This window comes from Lampetra fluviatilis, unplaced genomic scaffold, assembly GCF_964198595.1.
Source record: "Lampetra fluviatilis unplaced genomic scaffold, kcLamFluv1.1 SCAFFOLD_1346, whole genome shotgun sequence".
NCBI classification, from domain to species: domain Eukaryota; kingdom Metazoa; phylum Chordata; class Hyperoartia; order Petromyzontiformes; family Petromyzontidae; genus Lampetra; species Lampetra fluviatilis.
In genome coordinates this window covers 1-19,882 of record NW_027620879.1, presented here as the reverse complement: position 1 = coordinate 19,882, position 19,882 = coordinate 1, and the positions used below count along the sequence as shown (strand labels likewise).

General features: G+C 59.8%; 1 protein-coding gene across 1 annotated transcript; it reads left to right on the top strand.

Annotated features, from left to right (window-relative positions):
- Positions 1-2,967: 2,967 nt before the first annotated feature.
- Positions 2,968-18,479, top strand: LOC144954481 (lysine-specific demethylase 2A-like; the record flags this gene model as incomplete). Its single annotated transcript, XM_078884968.1, has 7 exons — positions 2,968-3,083; positions 3,752-3,881; positions 4,759-5,000; positions 5,650-5,982; positions 9,988-10,071; positions 14,481-14,819; positions 18,416-18,479. Coding segments are annotated over 7 exons (1,308 nt in total), but the record flags the coding sequence as incomplete, so codon positions are not given.
- Between the last annotated feature and the right edge of the window lie 1,403 nt (positions 18,480-19,882).

Here is a 19,882-nt window from a genome sequence, read left to right as displayed (position 1 = left end):
GGGTGGGTGGGTGGGTGGGTGAGTGGGGTGGGTGAGTGGGTGGGTGGGTGAGTGGGTGAGTGGGTGGGTGGGTGGGTGGGTGGGTGGGTGAGTGGGTGGGTGGGTGAGTGGGGTGGGTGGGTGAGTGGGTGAGTGGGTGGGTGGGTGAGTGGGTGGGTGGGTGGGTGAGTGGGTGGGTGAGTGGTGGGTGGGTGAGTGGGTGGGTGGGTGAGTGGGTGGGTGGGTGAGTGGGTGGGTGGGTGGGTGGGTGAGTGGGTGGGTGGGTGAGTGGGTGGGTGGGTGAGTGGGTGGGTGGGTGAGTGGGTGGGTGGGTGGGTGGGTGAGTGGGTGGGTGGGTGGGTGAGTGGGTGGGTGGGTGGGTGAGTGGGTGGGTGGGTGAGTGGGTGGGTGGGTGAGTGGGTGGGTGGGTGGGTGGGTGAGTGGGTGGGTGGGTGAGTGGGTGGGTGGGTGAGTGGGTGGGTGGGTGAGTGGTTGGGTGGGTGGGTGAGTGGGTGGGTGGGTGAGTGGGTGGGTGGGTGAGTGGGTGGGTGGGTGAGTGGGTTTGTGGGTGAGTGGGTGGGTGGGTGGGTGAGTGGGTGGGTGGGTGAGGGGGTGAGTGAGGTGGGTGGGTGGGTGGGTGGGTGGGTGAGTGGGTGGGGTGGGTGGGTGGGTGAGTGGGTGGGTGGGTGAGTGGGTGGGTGAGTGAGTGGGTGGGTGGGTGAGTGAGTGGGTGGGTGGGTGAGTGAGTGGGTGGGTGGGTGGGTGAGTGAGTGGGTGGTGGTGGGTGAGTGGGTGGGTGAGTGGGTGGGTGGGTGGGTGGGTGAGTGGGTGGGTGGGTGGGTGAGTGGGTGGGTGGGTGAGTGGGTGGGTGGGTGAGTGGGGGTGGGTGGGTGGGTGGGTGAGTGGGTGGGGTGGGTGAGTGGGTGGGTGGGTGAGTGGGGTGGGTGGTGGGTGAGTGGTGGGTGGGTGGGTGAGTGGGTGGGTGGGTGAGTGGGTGGGTGGGTGAGTGGGTGGGTGGGTGAGTGGATTTGTGGGTGAGTGGGTGGGTGGGTGGGTGAGTGGGTGGGTGGGTGAGGGGTGTGAGTGAGTGGGTGGTGGGTGGGTGAGTGGGTGGGTGGGTGGGTGAGTGGGGTGGGTGGGTGGGTGGGTGAGTGGGTGGGTGGGTGAGTGGGTGGGTGAGTGAGTGGGTGGGTGGGTGGGTGAGTGAGTGGGTGGGTGGGTGAGTGAGTGAGTGGGTGGGTGGGTGGGGTGAGTGAGTGGGTGGGTGGGTGAGGGGGTGGGTGGGTGGGTGAGGGGGTGAGTGGGTGGGTGGGTGAGTGGGTGGGTGGGTGGGTGGGTGAGTGGGTGGGTGGGTGGGTGAGTGGGTGGGTGGGTGAGTGGGTGGGTGGGTGAGTGAGTGGGTGGGTGGGTGAGTGAGTGGGTGGGTGAGTGGGTGGGTGGGTGAGTGGGTGGGTGGGTGGGTGGGTGAGTGAGTGAGTGGGTGAGTGGGTGGGTGGGTGGGTGAGTGGGTGGGTGGGTGAGTGGGTGGGTGGGTGGGTGGGTGAGTGGGTGGGTGGGTGGGTGGGTGGGTGAGTGGGTGGGTGAGAGTGGGTGGGTGGGTGGGTGAGTGGGTTTGTGGGTGGGTGAGTGGGTTTGTGGGTGGGTGGGTGAGTGGGTTTGTGGGTGGGTGGGTGAGTGGGTGGGTGAGTGGGTGGGTGAGTGGGTGGGTGGGTGAGTGGGTGGGTGGGTGGGTGGGTGGGTGAGTGGGTGGGGTGAGTGAGTGAGTGAGTGAGTGGGTGGGTGGGTGGGTGAGTGAGTGGGTGGGTGGGTGGGTGAGTGGGTGGGTGGGTGGGTGAGTGGGTGGGTGGGTGAGTGGGTTTGTGGGTGGGTGGGTGAGTGGGTTTGTGGGTGGGTGGGTTTGTGGGTGAGTGGGTGGGTGGGTGAGTGGGTGGGTGAGTGGGTGGGTGAGTGGGTGGGTGAGTGGGTGGGTGGGTGAGTGAGTGAGTGGGTGGGTGAGTGGGTGGGTGGGTGGGTGAGTGGGTGAGTGGGTGGGTGAGTGGGTGAGTGGGTGAGTGAGTGGGTGGGTGGGTGGGGTGAGTGAGTGGGTGGGTGGGTGAGTGAGTGAGTGGGTGGGTGAGTGAGTGGGTGGGTGAGTGAGTGAGTGGGTGGGTGAGTGAGTGGGTGGATGAGTGAGTGGGTGGGTGAGTGAGTGGGTAGGTGAGTGGGTGCGTGGGTGGGTGTGTGGGTGGGTGGGTGTGTGGGTGGGTGGGTGTGTGGGTGTGTGGGTGGGTGTGTGGGTGTGCGGGCGGCCAGGTAGATTTGTGGTGAGGGTGGTGGTGGTGTGATGGTGGTTGTGATGCTGGTGGTGATGATCGTGATGATGATGTTGATGGTGGTGATGATGATGGTGGTGGTGCTGGTGATGGTGGTGGTGGTGGTGATAGTGATGATGATGGATGATGTAGACGCTTGTGATGATGGTGGTGATGGTGGTGATGATGGTGATGATGCTGACGCTTGTGATGATGGTGATGATGATGGTGGTGATGATGGTGGTGGTGCTGGTGATGGTGGTGGTGATGGTGGTGGTGGTGGTGGTGATAGTGATGATGATGGATGATGTAGACGCTTGTGATGATGGTGGTGATGATGGTGATGATGCTGACGCTTGTGATGATGGTGATGATGATGGTGGTGATGATGGTGGTGGTGCTGGTGATGGTGGTGGTGATGGTGGTGGTGGTGATAGTGATGATGATGGATGATGTAGACGCTTGTGATGATGGTGGTGATGGTGGTGATGATGGTGATGATGTTGACGCTTGTGATGATGGTGATGATGGTGATGATGATGGTGGTGGTGCCTGCCCCACCCACAATCTCACGGCCTTTCCGCCTGCCACAGTTCCGGCCCGCACAGGCGCCGCCGCTCCCCCTTGCAGCGCCCGCCCTTGCCCCGCGGTGTGCTGAGAGGCTACACGGGGGACCTTTGTCTGTGTGCGGGTGCAGGCTGGATCCATGCCGTGTACACGCCGGAGGATGCGTTGGTGTTCGGGGGAAACTTCCTGCACAGCTTCAACATCCCCATGCAGCTGCGCATCTACAGCATCGAGGATAAGACGCGGGTGATCACTCGCTCGCTCACCACTCGCTCACCCGCTCGCTCACACGCTCACCACTCGCTCACACACACACTCGCTCGCTCACCACTCGCTCACTCGCACGCTCACCACTTACTCGCTCGCACGCTCACCACTCGCTCACCACTCGCTCACCCGCTCGCACACTCACACACTCACTCGCCACTCGCTCACACACTCACTCGCACGCTCACTCGCTCGCTCACCACTCGCTCACACACTCGCTCACCCATTACACAAACCCACCCACAACCCCACCCACCTACCCACCTACCCACCTACTCAACTACCTACCCACTCACCAGCCCACCCACACACTTGCCCACTCACCCAAACACAAACCCACCCACAACCCCACCCACCTACTCACCGGCCCACCTACTCACCCACTCACCCTCCCCCTCACTCACTCACCCAAACACAAACCCACCCACAACCCCACCCACCTACTCACCCACTCACCGGCCCACCCACTCACCGGCCCACCCACCCTCCCACTCACTCACTCACTCACCCAAACACAAACCCACCCACAACCCCACCCACCTACTCACCTACCCACCCACTCACCCACCCACCCACCCACTCCCTCACTCACCCCCGTATCTCTACATCTCTCTACCTCTCTGTGTGTGTGCGTGTGTGGTGCCCAGGTACCCGCCAAGTTCCGCTACCCGTTCTACTCTGAGATGGCGTGGTACGTGCTGGAGCGGTACACCTTCTGCCTCACGGGGCGATCGCACCTGGTGCGCGACTACCAGCTGCAGTCGCTCCTCGGAGAAGGTGGGGACCAGCCGCTCACTTCCTGTATGTCACTTCCTGTCTGTCACTTCCTGTCTGTTACTTCCTGTCTGTTACTTCCTGAATGTCTACCACTTCCTGTCTGTCACTTCCTGTCTGCCACTTCCTGTCTACCACTTCCTGTCTGTCACTTCCTGTCTGCCACTTCCTGTCTGTCACTTCCTGTCTGTCACTTCCTGTCTGCCACTTCCTGTCTGTCACTTCCTGTCTGTCACTTCCTGTCTGTCACTTCCTGTCTGTCACTTCCTGTCTGCCACTTCCTGTCTGTCACTTCCTGTCTGCCACTTCCTGTCTGTCACTTCCTGTCTAGCACTTCCTGTCTGTCACTTCCTGTCTAGCACTTCCTGTATGTCACTTCCTGTCTGCCACTTCCTGTCTGTCACTTCCTGTCTGTCACTTCCTGTCTGCCACTTCCTGTCTGTCACTTCCTGTCTGTCACTTCCTGTCTAGCACTTCCTGTCTGTCACTTCCTGTCTGTCACTTCCTGTCTGCCACTTCCTGTCTGTCACTTCCTGTCTGTCACTTCCTGTCTAGCACTTCCTGTCTGTCACTTCCTGTCTAGCACTTCCTGTCTGTCACTTCCTGCATGTCACTTCCTGTCTGTCACTTCCTGTCTAGCACTTCCTGTCTGTCACTTCCTGCATGTCACTTCCTGTCTGTCACTTCCTGTCTGTCACTTCCTGTATGTCACTTCCTGTATGTCACTTCCTGAATGTCTACCACTTCCTGTCTACCACTTCCTGTCTGTCACTTCCTGTCTGTCTACCACTTCCTGTCTCCCACTTCCTGTCTCTTCCACCTGGTGCATTGTGGGAATGTGCCGTGTTCATCCGCTGCCTTTCCCCCCCCCCCCCACCAGTGCATGCTGGGAGCCGGGGACCGGGCAGCCGTGGTGAGCGTGGTGGTGAGCGTGGTGGTGAGCGTGGTGGTGAGCGTGGTGGTGAGCGTGGTGGTGGTGGTGAGCGTGGTGGTGAGCGTGGTGGTGAGCGTGGTGGTGAGCGTGGTGAGCGTGGTGGTGAGGAGGTGAAGGACGCGGAGACCGGAGAGCGGGAGATGGCACTCACCATGAGGGCCGTCGTTTCGATCAGCCCCCTCCATCAGGTGAGTGTGGTGAGGGTGAGGGTGGCGGTGACGGTAGTGTTGATGGTGGTGATAGTGGTGACGGCGGTGATGTTGACGACGATTATGACGACGACGATGATGATGACGACGATGACGATGATGATGATGACGATGATGACGATGATGATGATGTTGATGATGACGACGATGACGATGATGATGACGACGATGACGATGATGATGTTGATGTTGACGATGATGTTGACGATGATGACGACGATGATGACGACGATGACGATGATGATGTTGATGATGACGATGACGACGATGACGATGATGATGACGACGATGACAATGATGATGATGTTGATGATGACGATGATGACGATGACGATGTTGATGACGATGATGATGACGATGATGATGTTGACGATGACGATGACGATGTTGATGATGACGATGACGACGATGATGACGATGATGATGACGATGATGTAGATGATGATGACGATGACGACGATGACGACGATGACGACGATGATGATGACGATGATGTAGATGATGATGACGATGACGACGATGATGACGATGATGATGACGATGATGATGCTGATGACGACGATGACGACGATGACGACGATGACGACGATGTTGACGACGACGATGACGATGATGTCTCTCTCCGCAGCCTCTGTCAGCTTTGCCTCCGTCACCCAAAACGTCGTCCTCATCGTCCTCATCAGCGTCGTCCTCGTCGTCAACAGCGTCGGCCATCTCCACCGACGACGACGACGACGACGTCGTCCCGGCCACCAAGTTAGCGGTGGCGGCGGCCTCCTCCTCCTCCTCACCGCCCTCACCGCCCTCACCGCCCTCACCGCCCCCCTCCTCACCGCTGCTCACCGGGCTGGAGCTGGCGGGCCTGTGGGCGCTGGTGAGGCGCCTGCAAGCGCTGGCACGCAGCAAGCGCGGGGTGCCAGCCGGAATACGGGACGCGGACGCTCTGCTCACTCACGTACAGGTGGGGGGTGGTGGGGGGTGGGTGAGTGGGTGGTGGGTGGGTGGGTGAGTGGATGGGTGGGTGGGTGGGTGAGTGGGTGGGTGGGTGGGTGAGTGGGTGGGTGGGTGAGTGGGTGGGTGGGTGAGTGGGTGGGTGAGTGGGTGGGTGAGTGGGTGGGTGAGTGGGTGGGTGAGTGGGTGGGTGAGTGGGTGGGTGGGTGAGTGGGTGGGTGGGTGGGTGGGTGAGTGGGTGGGTGAGTGGGTGGGTGGGTGAGTGGGTGGGTGGGTGGGTGAGTGGGTGGGTGGGTGAGTGGGTGAGTGAGTGGGGTGGGTGGGTGAGTGGTCGGGTGAGTGGGTGGGTGGGTGGGTGAGTGGGTGGGTGAGTGGGTGGGTGGGTGAGTGGGTGAGTGGGTGGGTGAGTGGGTGGGTGAGTGGATGGGTGGGTGGGTGAGTGGGTGGGTGAGTGAGTGAGTGAGTGGGTGAGTGGGTGGGTGAGTGAGTGGGTGGGTGGGTGAGTGGGTGGGTGGGTGGGTGGGTGGGTGAGTGGGTGAGTGGGTGGGTGAGTGGGTGGGTGGGTGAGTGGATGGGTGGGTGGGTGGGTGAGTGGGTGAGTGGGTGGGTGAGTGGGTGGGTGAGTGGATGGGTGGGTGGGTGAGTGGGTGGGTGGGTGAGTGGGTGGGTGAGTGAGTGGGTGGGTGGGTGGGTGAGTGGGTGGGTGGGTGGGTGGGTGAGTGGGTGAGTGGGTGGGTGAGTGGGTGGGTGAGTGGGGTGGGTGAGTGGGTGTGGGTGAGTGGGTGGGTGGGTGAGTGGGTGGGTGGGTGGGTGAGTGGGTGAGTGAGTGGGTGGGTGGGTGAGTGGGTGGGTGAGTGGGTGAGTGGGTGGGTGAGTGGGTGGGTGGGTGAGTGGGTGAGTGGGTGGGTGAGTGGGTGGGTGAGTGGATGGGTGGGTGGGTGAGTGGGTGGGTGAGTGAGTGGGTGGGTGGGTGGGTGGGTGGGTGGGTGAGTGGGTGAGTGGGTGAGTGGGTGGGTGAGTGGGTGGGTGGGTGAGTGAGTGGGTGGGTGGGTGAGTGGATGGGTGGGTGGGTGGGTGAGTGGGTGAGTGGGTGGGTGAGTGGATGGGTGGGTGGGTGAGTGGGTGGGTGAGTGAGTGAGTGGGTGAGTGGGTGGGTGAGTGAGTGGGTGGGTGGGTGGGTGGGTGAGTGGGTGGGTGGGTGAGTGGGTGGGTGAGTGGGTGGGTGGGTGAGTGGATGGGTGGGTGGGTGAGTGGGTGGGTGGGTGGGTGAGTGGGTGGGTGGGTGGGTGAGTGGGTGGGTGAGTGGGTGGGTGAGTGAGTGGGTGAGTGGGTGGGTGAGTGGGTGAGTGGGTGGGTGAGTGGGTGAGTGGGTGGGTGGGTGAGTGAGTGAGTGGGTGGGTGGGTGGGTGGGTGGGTGAGTGGGTGAGTGAGTGGGTGAGTGGGTGGGTGAGTGGGTGAGTGGGTGGGTGGGTGAGTGAGTGAGTGGGTGGGTGAGTGGGTGGGTGGTGAGTGGGTGGGTGGTGAGTGAGTGGGTGAGTGGGTGAGTGGGTGGGTGGGTGAGTGGGTGGGTGAGTGGGTGAGTGGGTGGGTGAGTGGGTGGGTGGGTGAGTGGATGGGTGGGTGGGTGAGTGGGTGGGTGAGTGGGTGGGTGGGTGGGTGGGTGAGTGGGTGGGTGAGTGGGTGGGTGAGTGGGTGGGTGAGTGGGTGAGTGGGTGGGTGGGTGAGTGAGTGAGTGAGTGAGTGGGTGGGTGGGTGGGTGAGTGGGTGAGTGGGTGGGTGAGTGGGTGAGTGGGTGGGTGGGTGGGTGGGTGGGTGGGTGGGTGGGTGGGTGAGTGAGTGGGTGGGTGGGTGAGTGAGTGGGTGGGTGGGTGGGTGGGTCTATGGGCGAGTGAGTGGGTGGGTGGGTGGGTGAGTGAGTGGGTGGTGAGTGGGTGGGTGGTGAGTGGGTGGGTGGTGAGTGGGTGGGTCTATGGGCGAGTGAGTGAGTGGGTGGGTCTATGGGCGAGTGGGTGGGTGGGTGAGTGAGTGAGTGGGTGGGTGAGTGAGTGGGTGAGTGGGTGGGTCTATGGGCGAGTGGATGGGTGAGTGAGTGGGTGGGTCTATGGGTAAGTGAGTGGGTGGGTGAGTGAGTGAGTGGGTGAGTGGGTGGGTCTATGGGCGAGTGAGTGGGTGGTGAGTGAGTGAGTGGGTGGGAGAGTGAGTGGGTAAGTGAGTGAGTGAGTGGGTGAGTGGGTGGGTCTTTGGGCGAGTGGGTGGGTGGGTGAGTGAGTGGGTGAGTGGGTGGGTCTATGGGCAAGTGAGTGGGTTGGTGGGTGAGTGAGTGGGTGGTGAGTGAGTGAGTGGGTGAGTGGGTGGGTCTATGGGTGAGTGAGTGAGTGAGTGGGTGAGTGGGTGGGTCTATGGGCGAGTGAGTGAGTGGGTGGGTGGGTGAGTGGGTGGTGAGTGAGTGGGTGGGTGGGTGAGTGAGTGAGTGGGTGAGTGTGTGGGTCTATGGGTGAGTGGGTGAGTGGGTGGGTCTATGGGCGAGTGAGTGAGTGGGTGAGTGGGTTAGTGGGTGGTGAGTGGGTGAGTGGGTGAGTGAGTGCGTGAGTGGGTGAGTGGGTGGGTGAGTGAGTGAGTGAGTGCGTGAGTGGGGTGAGTGGGTGGGTGGGTGAGTGAGTGAGTGAGTGGGTGAGTGGATGAGTGGGTGGGTCTATGGGCGAGTGAGTGAGTGGGTGAGTGGGTTAGTGGGTGGTGAGTGGGTGAGTGAGTGCGTGAGTGGGTGAGTGGGTGGGTGAGTGAGTGGGTGAGTGGGTGGGTGGGTGAGTGAGTGAGTGGGTGAGTGAGTGAGTGAGTGAGTGGGTGAGTGGATGAGTGAGTGAGTGAGTGGGTGGGTGAGTGGGTGGGTGAGTGAGTGAGTGAGTGGGTGAGTGAGTGAGTGGGTGAGTGGATGAGTGAGTGAGTGGGTGGGTGGGTGAGTGAGTGGGTGGGTGAGTGGATGAGTGAGTGAGTGGGTGGGTGAGTGAGTGGGTGGGTGAGTGAGTGAGTGGATGGGTGAGTGAGTGAGTGGGTGAGTGGATGAGTGAGTGAGTGGGTGGGTGAGTGGATGAGTGAGTGAGTGGGTGGGTGAGTGGATGAGTGAGTGGGTGGGTGGGTGAGTGAGTGGGTGAGTGGATGAGTGAGTGGGTGGGTGAGTGAGTGGGTGGGTGAGTGGATGAGTGAGTGGGTGGGTGGGTGAGTGAGTGGGTGAGTGGATGAGTGAGTGAGTGGGTGGGTGGGTGGGTGAGTGAGTGGGTGGGTGAGTGGGTGAGTGAGTGGGTGGGTGAGTGGATGAGTGAGTGAGTGGGTGGGTGAGTGGGTGAGTGAGTGGGTGGGTGAGTGGATGAGTGAGTGAGTGAGTGAGTGGGTGGGTGAGTGGGTGAGTGGATGAGTGAGTGAGTGGGTGAGTGGGTGGGTGAGTGGGTGGGTGAGTGAGTGGGTGGGTAGGTGGTGGGGGTGTGGTGGGCGGGCGGGCGGGCGGGTGGGTGGTCGGGTGTGTGGGCTGGTAATGGTAGTTCTGGTGATTGTGGTTGTTGATGTGGTGGTTGTTGTTGTTGTTGATGTGGTGGTTGTTGTTGTTGTTGACGTGGTGGTGGTGGTGTAGGCGGTGCTGGAGGAGCACGAGACGGATGATGCGGAGCTGGTTGTTGTTGATGTGGTGGTTGTTGTTGTTGTTGACGTGGTGGTGGTGGTGGTTGTTGTTGTTGACGTGGTGGTGGTGGTGGTGGTTGTTGTTGTTGTTGACGTGGTGGTGGTGGTGGTGGTTGTTGTTGTTGACGTGGTGGTGGTGGTTGTTGTTGTTGACGTGGTGGTGGTGGTGGTTGTTGTTGTTGTTGACGTGGTGGTGGTGGTGGTGGTGTAGGCGGTGCTGGAGGAGCACGAGACGGATGATGCGGAGCTGGTTGTTGTTGATGTGGTGGTTGTTGTTGTTGTTGACGTGGTGGTGGTGGTGGTGGTTGTTGTTGTTGACGTGGTGGTGGTGGTGGTGGTGGTGTAGGCGGTGCTGGAGGAGCACGAGACGGATGATGCGGAGCTGGCGCTCTCCGGAGTTCCCATCGTGTCCTGGCCACCACCACCCTTGGTGAGTGTCCACCTCACACTCACTCACTCACTCGCTCACCCACTCACTCACCACTCACTCACCCACTCACCCACTCACTCGCTCACCCACTCACTCGCTCGCTCACCCACTCACTCACCCACTCACTCGCTCACTCACCCACTCACTCACCCACTCACCCACTCACTCACTCACTCACTCGCTCACCCACTCACTCGCTCACTCACCCACTCACTCGCCCACTCACTCGCTCACCCACTCACTCGCTCACTCACTCACTCACTCACCCACTCACTCACCACTCACTCACCACTCACTCACCACTCACTCACCACTCACTCACTCGCTCGCTCACCCACTCACTCACCCACTCACTCGCTCACTCACCCACTCACTCACCCACTCACCCACTCACTCACTCACTCGCTCACCCACTCACTCGCTCACTCACCCACTCACTCGCCCACTCACCCACTCACTCACTCACCACTCACTCGCTCACCCACTCACTCGCTCACTCACTCACTCACCCACTCACTCACCACTCACTCACCACTCACTCACCACTCACTCACCACTCACTCACTCACTCGCTCACCCACTCACTCACCCACTCACCCACTCACTCACCCACTCACCCACCCACTCACTCGCTCACTCACCCACTCACTCACTCACCACTCACTCACCACTCACTCACCACTCACTCACTCACTCGCTCACCCACCACTCACTCGCTCACTCACCCACTCACTCACCCGCTCACTCGCTCACTCACCTACTCACTCGCTCACCCACTCACTCACCCACTCACTCGCTCGCTCACCCACTCACTCACCCACTCACTCGCTCACTCACCCACTCACTCACCCACTCACCCACTCACTCACTCACTCACTCGCTCACCCACTCACTCGCTCACTCACCCACTCACTCGCCCACTCACCCACTCACTCACTCACCACTCACTCGCTCACCCACTCACTCGCTCACTCACTCACTCACCCACTCACTCACCACTCACTCACCACTCACTCACCACTCACTCACCACTCACTCACTCACTCGCTCACCCACTCACTCACCCACTCACCCACTCACTCACCCACTCACCCACTCACTCACCCACTCACTCGCTCACTCACCCACTCACTCACTCACCACTCACTCACCACTCACTCACCACTCACTCACTCACTCGCTCACCCACCACTCACTCGCTCACTCACCCACTCACTCACCCGCTCACTCGCTCACTCACCTACTCACTCGCTCACCCACTCACTCACCCACTCACCCACTCACTCGCTCACTCACCCACTCACTCACTCGCCCACTCACCCACTCACTCACTCACCACTCACTCGCTCACCCACTCACCCACTCGCTCACCCACTCACTCACTCGCCCACTCACTCACTCACCACTCACTCACCACTCACTCACTCACTCACCCACTCACCCACTCACTCGCTCACTCACCCACTCACTCACTCACCACTCGCTCACCACTCACTCGCTCACCCACTCACTCGCTCACTCACCCACTCACTCACTCACCACTCGCTCACCACTCACTCACCCACTCACTCACTCACCCACTCACTCACCCACTCACCCACTCACTCGCCCACTCACTCACTCACCACTCACTCACCACTCACTCACTCGCTCACCCACTCACTCACCCACTCGCTCACCCACTCACCCACTCACCACTCACTCGCTCACCCACTCACTCACTCACCCACTCACTCACTCACTCACTCACTCGCCCACTCACCCACTCACTCACCACTCACTCGCTCACCCACTCACTCACCCACTCACCCACTCACTCACTCACCCACTCACTCACTCACCACTCACTCACCACTCACTCGCTCACCCACTCACTCACACACCCACTCACCTACTCACTCACCACTCACTCACTCACCCACTCACTCACTCACTCACTCACCCACTCACCCACCACTCACTCACTCACTCACCCACCCACTCACCCACTCACCTACTCACTCACTCACACACCCACTCACCTACTCACTCACCCACTCACTCACTCACTCACCCACTCACCCACTCACCACTCACTCACCACTCACCCACTCACTCACCCACTCACTCACCCACTCACTCACTCACCCACCCACCCACTCACCCACTCACTCGCCCACTCACCCACTCACTCACCACTCACTCGCTCACCCACTCACTCGCTCACTCACTCACTCACCCACTCACTCACCACTCACTCACCACTCACTCACCACTCACTCACCACTCACTCACTCACTCGCTCACCCACTCACTCACCCACTCACCCACTCACTCACCCACTCACCCACTCACTCACCCACTCACTCGCTCACTCACCCACTCACTCACTCACCACTCACTCACCACTCACTCACCACTCACTCACTCACTCGCTCACCCACCACTCACTCGCTCACTCACCCACTCACTCACCCGCTCACTCGCTCACTCACCTACTCACTCGCTCACCCACTCACTCACCCACTCACCCACTCACTCGCTCACTCACCCACTCACTCACTCGCCCACTCACCCACTCACTCACCACTCACTCGCTCACCCACTCACCCACTCGCTCACCCACTCACTCACTCGCCCACTCACTCACTCACCACTCACTCACCACTCACTCACTCACTCACCCACTCACCCACTCACTCGCTCACTCACCCACTCACTCACTCACCACTCGCTCACCACTCACTCGCTCACCCACTCACTCGCTCACTCACCCACTCACTCACTCACCACTCGCTCACCACTCACTCACCCACTCACTCACTCACCCACTCACTCACCCACTCACCCACTCACTCGCCCACTCACTCACCACTCACTCACCACTCACTCACTCGCTCACCCACTCACTCACCCACTCACTCGCTCACCCACTCACCCACTCACCACTCACTCGCTCACCCACTCACTCACTCACCCACTCACTCACTCACCCACTCACTCGCCCACTCACCCACTCACTCACCACTCACTCGCTCACCCACTCACTCACCCACTCACCCACTCACTCACTCACTCACCCACTCACTCACTCACCACTCACTCACCACTCACTCGCTCACCCACTCACTCACACACCCACTCACCTACTCACTCACCACTCACTCACTCACTCACCCACTCACTCACTCACTCACTCACCCACTCACCCACCACTCACTCACTCACTCACCCACCCACTCACCCACTCACCTACTCACTCACTCACACACCCACTCACCTACTCACTCACCCACTCACTCACTCACTCACCCACTCACCCACTCACCACTCACTCACCACTCACCCACTCACTCACCCACTCACTCACCCACTCACTCACTCACCCACCCACCCACTCACTCACTCACTCACTCACCCACTCACCCACTCACCCACTCACTCACTCACCCACTCACCCACTCACTCACTCACTCAATCACTCACTCACTCACCCACTCACTCACCCACTCACTCACCACTCACTCACCACTCGCTCACCCACTCACTCACCCACTCACTCACCCACTCACTCACCCACTCACTCACTTACCCACTCACCCACTCACCCACTCACTCACCACTCACTCACCACTCACTCACCCACCCACTCACTCACCCACTCACCCACTCACTCACCACTCACTCACCACTCACTCACCACTCGCTCACCCACTCACTCACCCACTCACCACTCACTCACCACTCACCCACCACTCACTTACTCACTCGCTCACTCACCCACTCACTCACCCACTCACTCACCCACTCACCCACCACTCACTCACTCACTCACTTACTCACCCACTCACCCACTCACTCTCCCACTCACTCACCCACACACTCACTCACTCACCCACTCACTCACTCACCCACTCACCCACTCACTCACCACTCACTCACTCACCCGCTCACTCACCCACTCACTCACTCACCCACTCACTCACTCACTCGCTCACCTACTCACTCACCCACCCACTCACTCGCTCACCCACTCGCTCACCCACTCACTCACCCACTCACTCACCCACTCACTCACCCACTCACTCACCCACTCACTCACCCACTCACTCACTCACCTCCACCCACCCGTGTCTCCGTCTGTCTGTGTGTGTGTGTGTGTGTGACTGTGTGTGTGTGTGACTGTGTGACTGTGTCTCTGTGTGTGACTGTGTGTGTGTGACTGTGTGACTGTGTGTCTGTGTGTGTGTCACTGTGTGTGTGTGTGTGACTGTGTGTGTGTGACTGTGTGTGTGTGTGACTGTGTGACTGTGTGTCTGTGTGTGTGTCACTGTGTGTGTGTGTGTGACTGTGTGTGTGTGTGACTGTGTGTGTGTGACTGTGTGACTGTGTGTCTGTGTGTGTGTCACTGTGTGTGTGTGTGTTTACAGGCGTGTATGTCGCTACGCTCCAAGACCTCCCACAGTCAAACACCGCCACCGCCCAGCACCTCCCACGTCGCGTCCGTGAGACGTGGCGGCGCTGGCGGTGCTGGTGGTGGCGTTGTTGTTGGTGGTGTTGGTGGTGGCGTTGTTGTTGGTGGTGGCGTTGTTGTTGGTGGTGCTGGTGGTGGCTCATCGCCCGTGGCGAGGCACCGACGCACACGCTGCAAGCGTTGTCCCGCCTGCCGCAGCGCCGACTGTGGGCGCTGCGCCTTCTGCCGGGACATGCGCAAGTTTGGGGGGCCAGGCCGCATGAAGCAGAGCTGCCTGGGGCGCCAGTGCACCTGTGTGGGTGACTCACCAACTCACCCGCTCACCAGCTCACCCACACACTCACCCACACGCTCACCCACACACTCACCCACACACTCACCCACACGCTCACCCACACACTCACCCACACGCTCACCCACACACTCACCCACACACTCACCCACACACTCACCAACACAATCACCCACACACACACTCACCAACTCACTCACCAACACACACGCTCACCCACACACTCACCAACACACTCACCAACTCACCAACACACTCACCAACACACTCACCAACACACGCTCACCAACACACTCACCCACACACTCACCAACACACTCACCAACTCACCAACACACTCACCAACTCACCAACACACTCACCAGCACACTCACCAACACACTCACCAACACACTCACCAACTCACGCTCACCAACACACTCACCAACACACTCACCAACACACTCACCAACACACTCACCAACACACTCACCAACACACTCACCAACTCACGCTCACCAACACGTTCACCAACACACTCACCAGCACACTCACCAACACACTCACCAACACACTCACCAACACACTCACCCACACACTCACCAACACACTCACCAACACACTCACCAACACACTCACCACCACACTCACCAACACACTCACCCACACACTCACCAACACACTCACCAACACACTCACCCACACACTCACCAACACACTCACCCACACACTCACCAACACACTCACCAACACACTCACCAACACACTCACCCACACACTCACCAACACACTCACCCACACACTCACCAACACACTCACCAACACACACACCAACACACTCACCAACACACTCACCAACACACTCACCAACACACTCACCACCACACTCACCAACACACTCACCAGCACACTCACCAACACACTCACCAACACACTCACCAACACACTCACCAACACACTCACCAACACACTCACCAACACACTCACCAACACACTCACCAACACACTCACCACCACACTCACCAACACACTCACCAGCACACTCACCAACACACTCACCAACACACTCACCAACACACTCACCAACACACTCACCAACACACTCACCAACACACTCACCAGCACACTCACCAACACACTCACCAACACACTCACCAGCACACTCACCAACACACTCACCAACACACTCACCAGCACACTCACCAACACACTCACCAACACACTCACCAACACACTCACCAGCACACTCACCAACACACACACTCACCAACACACTCACCAACACACTCACCAACACACTCACCAACACACACACTCACCAACACACTCACCAGCACACTCACCAGCACACTCACCAACACACTCACCAACACACTCACCAACACACTCACCAGCACACTCACCAACACACACACTCACCAACACACTCACCAACACACTCACCAACACACTCACCAACTCACGCTCACCAACTCGCGCTCACCAGCACACTCACCCACACACTCACCCACACACTCACCAACACGCTCACCAACACACACACCAGCACACGCACCAACACACACACTCACCCACACACTCACCAACACACACACTCACCAACACACTCACCAACACACTCACCAACACGCTCACCAACACACTCACCAACTCACGCTCACCAACTCGCGCTCACCAGCATGCTCACCAACACGCTCACCAACACACTCACCAGCACACACTCACCCACACACTCACCAACACACTCACCCACACACTCACCAACACACTCACCAACACACTCACTCACCAACTCACCCACACGCTCAACCCACACGCTCACCAACACACTCACCAACACGCTCACCAACACACTCACCAACACACTCACCAACACACTCACCAACACACTCACCAGCACACTCACCAACACACTCACCAACTCACCCACACGCTCACCAACACGCTCACCAACACGCTCACCAACTCACCCACACACTCACCAACACACTCACCCACACACTCACCCACACACTCACCCACACACTCACCAACACACTCACCCACACACTCACCAACACACTCACCCACACGCTCACCCACACACTCACCCACACACTCACCAACACACTCACCCACACACTCACCCACACACTCACCAACACACTCACCCACACACTCACCAACACACACTCACCCACACACTCACCAACACACTCACCCACACACTCACCAACACACTCACCAACACACTCACCAACACACTCACCAGCACACTCACCAACACACTCACCCACACGCTCACCCACACACTCACCCACACACTCACCCACACACTCACCCACACGCTCACCCACACACTCACCCACACACTCACCAACACACTCACCCACACACTCACCAACACACTCACCCACACACTCACCCACACACGCTCACCCACACACTCACCAACACACTCACCCACACACTCACCCACACACGCTCACCCACACACTCACCAACACACTCACCCACACACTCACCCACACACACGCTCACCCACACACTCACCAACACACACTCACCCACACACTCACCAACACACTCACCCACACACTCACCAACACACACTCACCCACACACTCACCAACACACTCACCAACACACTCACCAACACACTCACCAGCACACTCACCAACACACTCACCCACACACTCACCCACACGCTCACCCACACACTCACCAACACACTCACCAACACACTCACCAGCACACTCACCAACACACTCACCCACACGCTCACCCACACACTCACCAACACACTCACCAACACACTCACCAACACACTCACCACCACACTCACCCACACACACTCACCCACACACTCACCAACACACTCACCCACACACTCACCAACACACACTCACCCACACACTCACCAACACACTCACCAACACACTCACCAACACACTCACCAGCACACTCACCAACACACTCACCCCACACGCTCACCAACACGCTCACCAACACGCTCACCAACACACTCACCAACACACTCACCAACACTCACCCACACGCTCACCCACACACTCACCCACACACTCACCCACACACTCACCCACACGCTCACCCACACACTCACCCACACACTCACCAACACACTCACCCACACACTCACCAACACACTCACCCACACACTCACCAACACACTCACCCACACACTCACCCACACACGCTCACCCACACACTCACCAACACACTCACCCACACACTCACCCACACACTCACCCACACACGCTCACCCACACACTCACCAACACACTCACCCACACACGCTCACCCACACACTCACCCACACACGCTCACCCACACACTCACCAACACACTCACCCACACACTCACCCACACACGCTCACCCACACACTCACCAACACACTCACCCACACACTCACCCACACACGCTCACCAACAAACACGCTCACCAACGCTCACCATCGGCGCTGCTGCTTGCTACTCAACAGTACTACCTGGTGATGGTCCTCACCCCGTGACTCGCTCCCCGTGTCCACCCTCCGTGCCCCCCACCCCCCCCCCCCCGTGCCCCCCACCCCCCCCCCCCCGTGCCCCCCCCCACCCCCCCCCCCGTGCCCCCCCCACAGCCGATGCTGCCCCACGTGGCCGTGTGTGCGGTGTGTGGGCGGTGCGACATCGGTGGGGGGAGTGGTGGGGGGAGTGGTGGGGGGGGGGTCAGGCCGTCGGATCCTCACCAACGCCGCTCACCCCCCGCTCACCAACCTGGTGCTCATGGAGTGCTCCCTGTGTGGCGAGATCGCTCACCCCGCCTGCCTCAAGGTGTGCGCTCAAACTCACCCCCCACTCGCTCACTCGCTCACTCGCATCGCTCACTCACCCACTCACTCACTCGCTCGCTCGCTCACCCACTCACTCACTCACCTCACTCACCCACTCACTCACCCACTCACCCACCCACTCACCCAATCACTCACTCACTCACCCACCCACTCACCCACCCACTCACTCACCCACTCACCCACTCACTCACTCACCCACTCACCCACCCACTCACCCACCCACCCACTCACTCACCCACTCACCCACCCACTCACTCACCCACTCACTCACCCACCCACTCACTCACTCACTCACCCACCCACTCACCCCACCCACTCACTCACTCACCCACCCACTCACCCACCCACTCATTCACTCACTCACCCACTCACTCACCCACCCACCCACCCACTCACTCACTCACTCACCCACCCACCCACTCACTCACTCACTCACCCACCCACCCACTCACCCACTCACCCACCCACTCACTCACCCACTCACTCACTCACTTACTCACTCACTCACTCACTCACCCCACCCACCCACTCACCCACCCACTCACTCACTCACCCACCCACTCACCCACCCACTCACTCACTCACTCACCCACTCACTCACCCACCCACCCACCCACTCACCCACTCACTCACTCACTCACCCACCCCACCCACTCACTCACCCACCCACTCACCCACTCACCCACCCACTCACTCACCCACTCACCCACTCACTCACTTACTCACCCACACCACTCACCCACCCACTCACCCACTCACCCACCCACCCACCCACCCACCCACCCACTCACTCACCCACCCACTCACCCACCCACTCACCCACTCACTCACCCACTTACTCACTTACCCACCCACTCACCCCCTCACTCACCCACTCACCCACCCACTCACCCACTCACTCACTCACCCACTCACTCACCCACTCACCCACCCACTCACTCACCCACTCACTCACCCACCCACCCACCCACTCACCCACTCACTCACCCACTCACCCACCCACTCACCCACTCACTCACTCACCCACTCACTCACCCACTCACCCACCCACTCACTCACCCACCCACCCCCTCACTCACTCACTCACCCACCCACTCACCCACACACCCACTCACTCACCCACCCACTCACCCACTCACTCACCCACTCACCCACCCACTCACTCACCCACTCACCCCCACACTCACTCACCCACTCACCCACTCACTCACTCACCCACTCACCCCCACACTCACCCCCCACACTCACCCCACC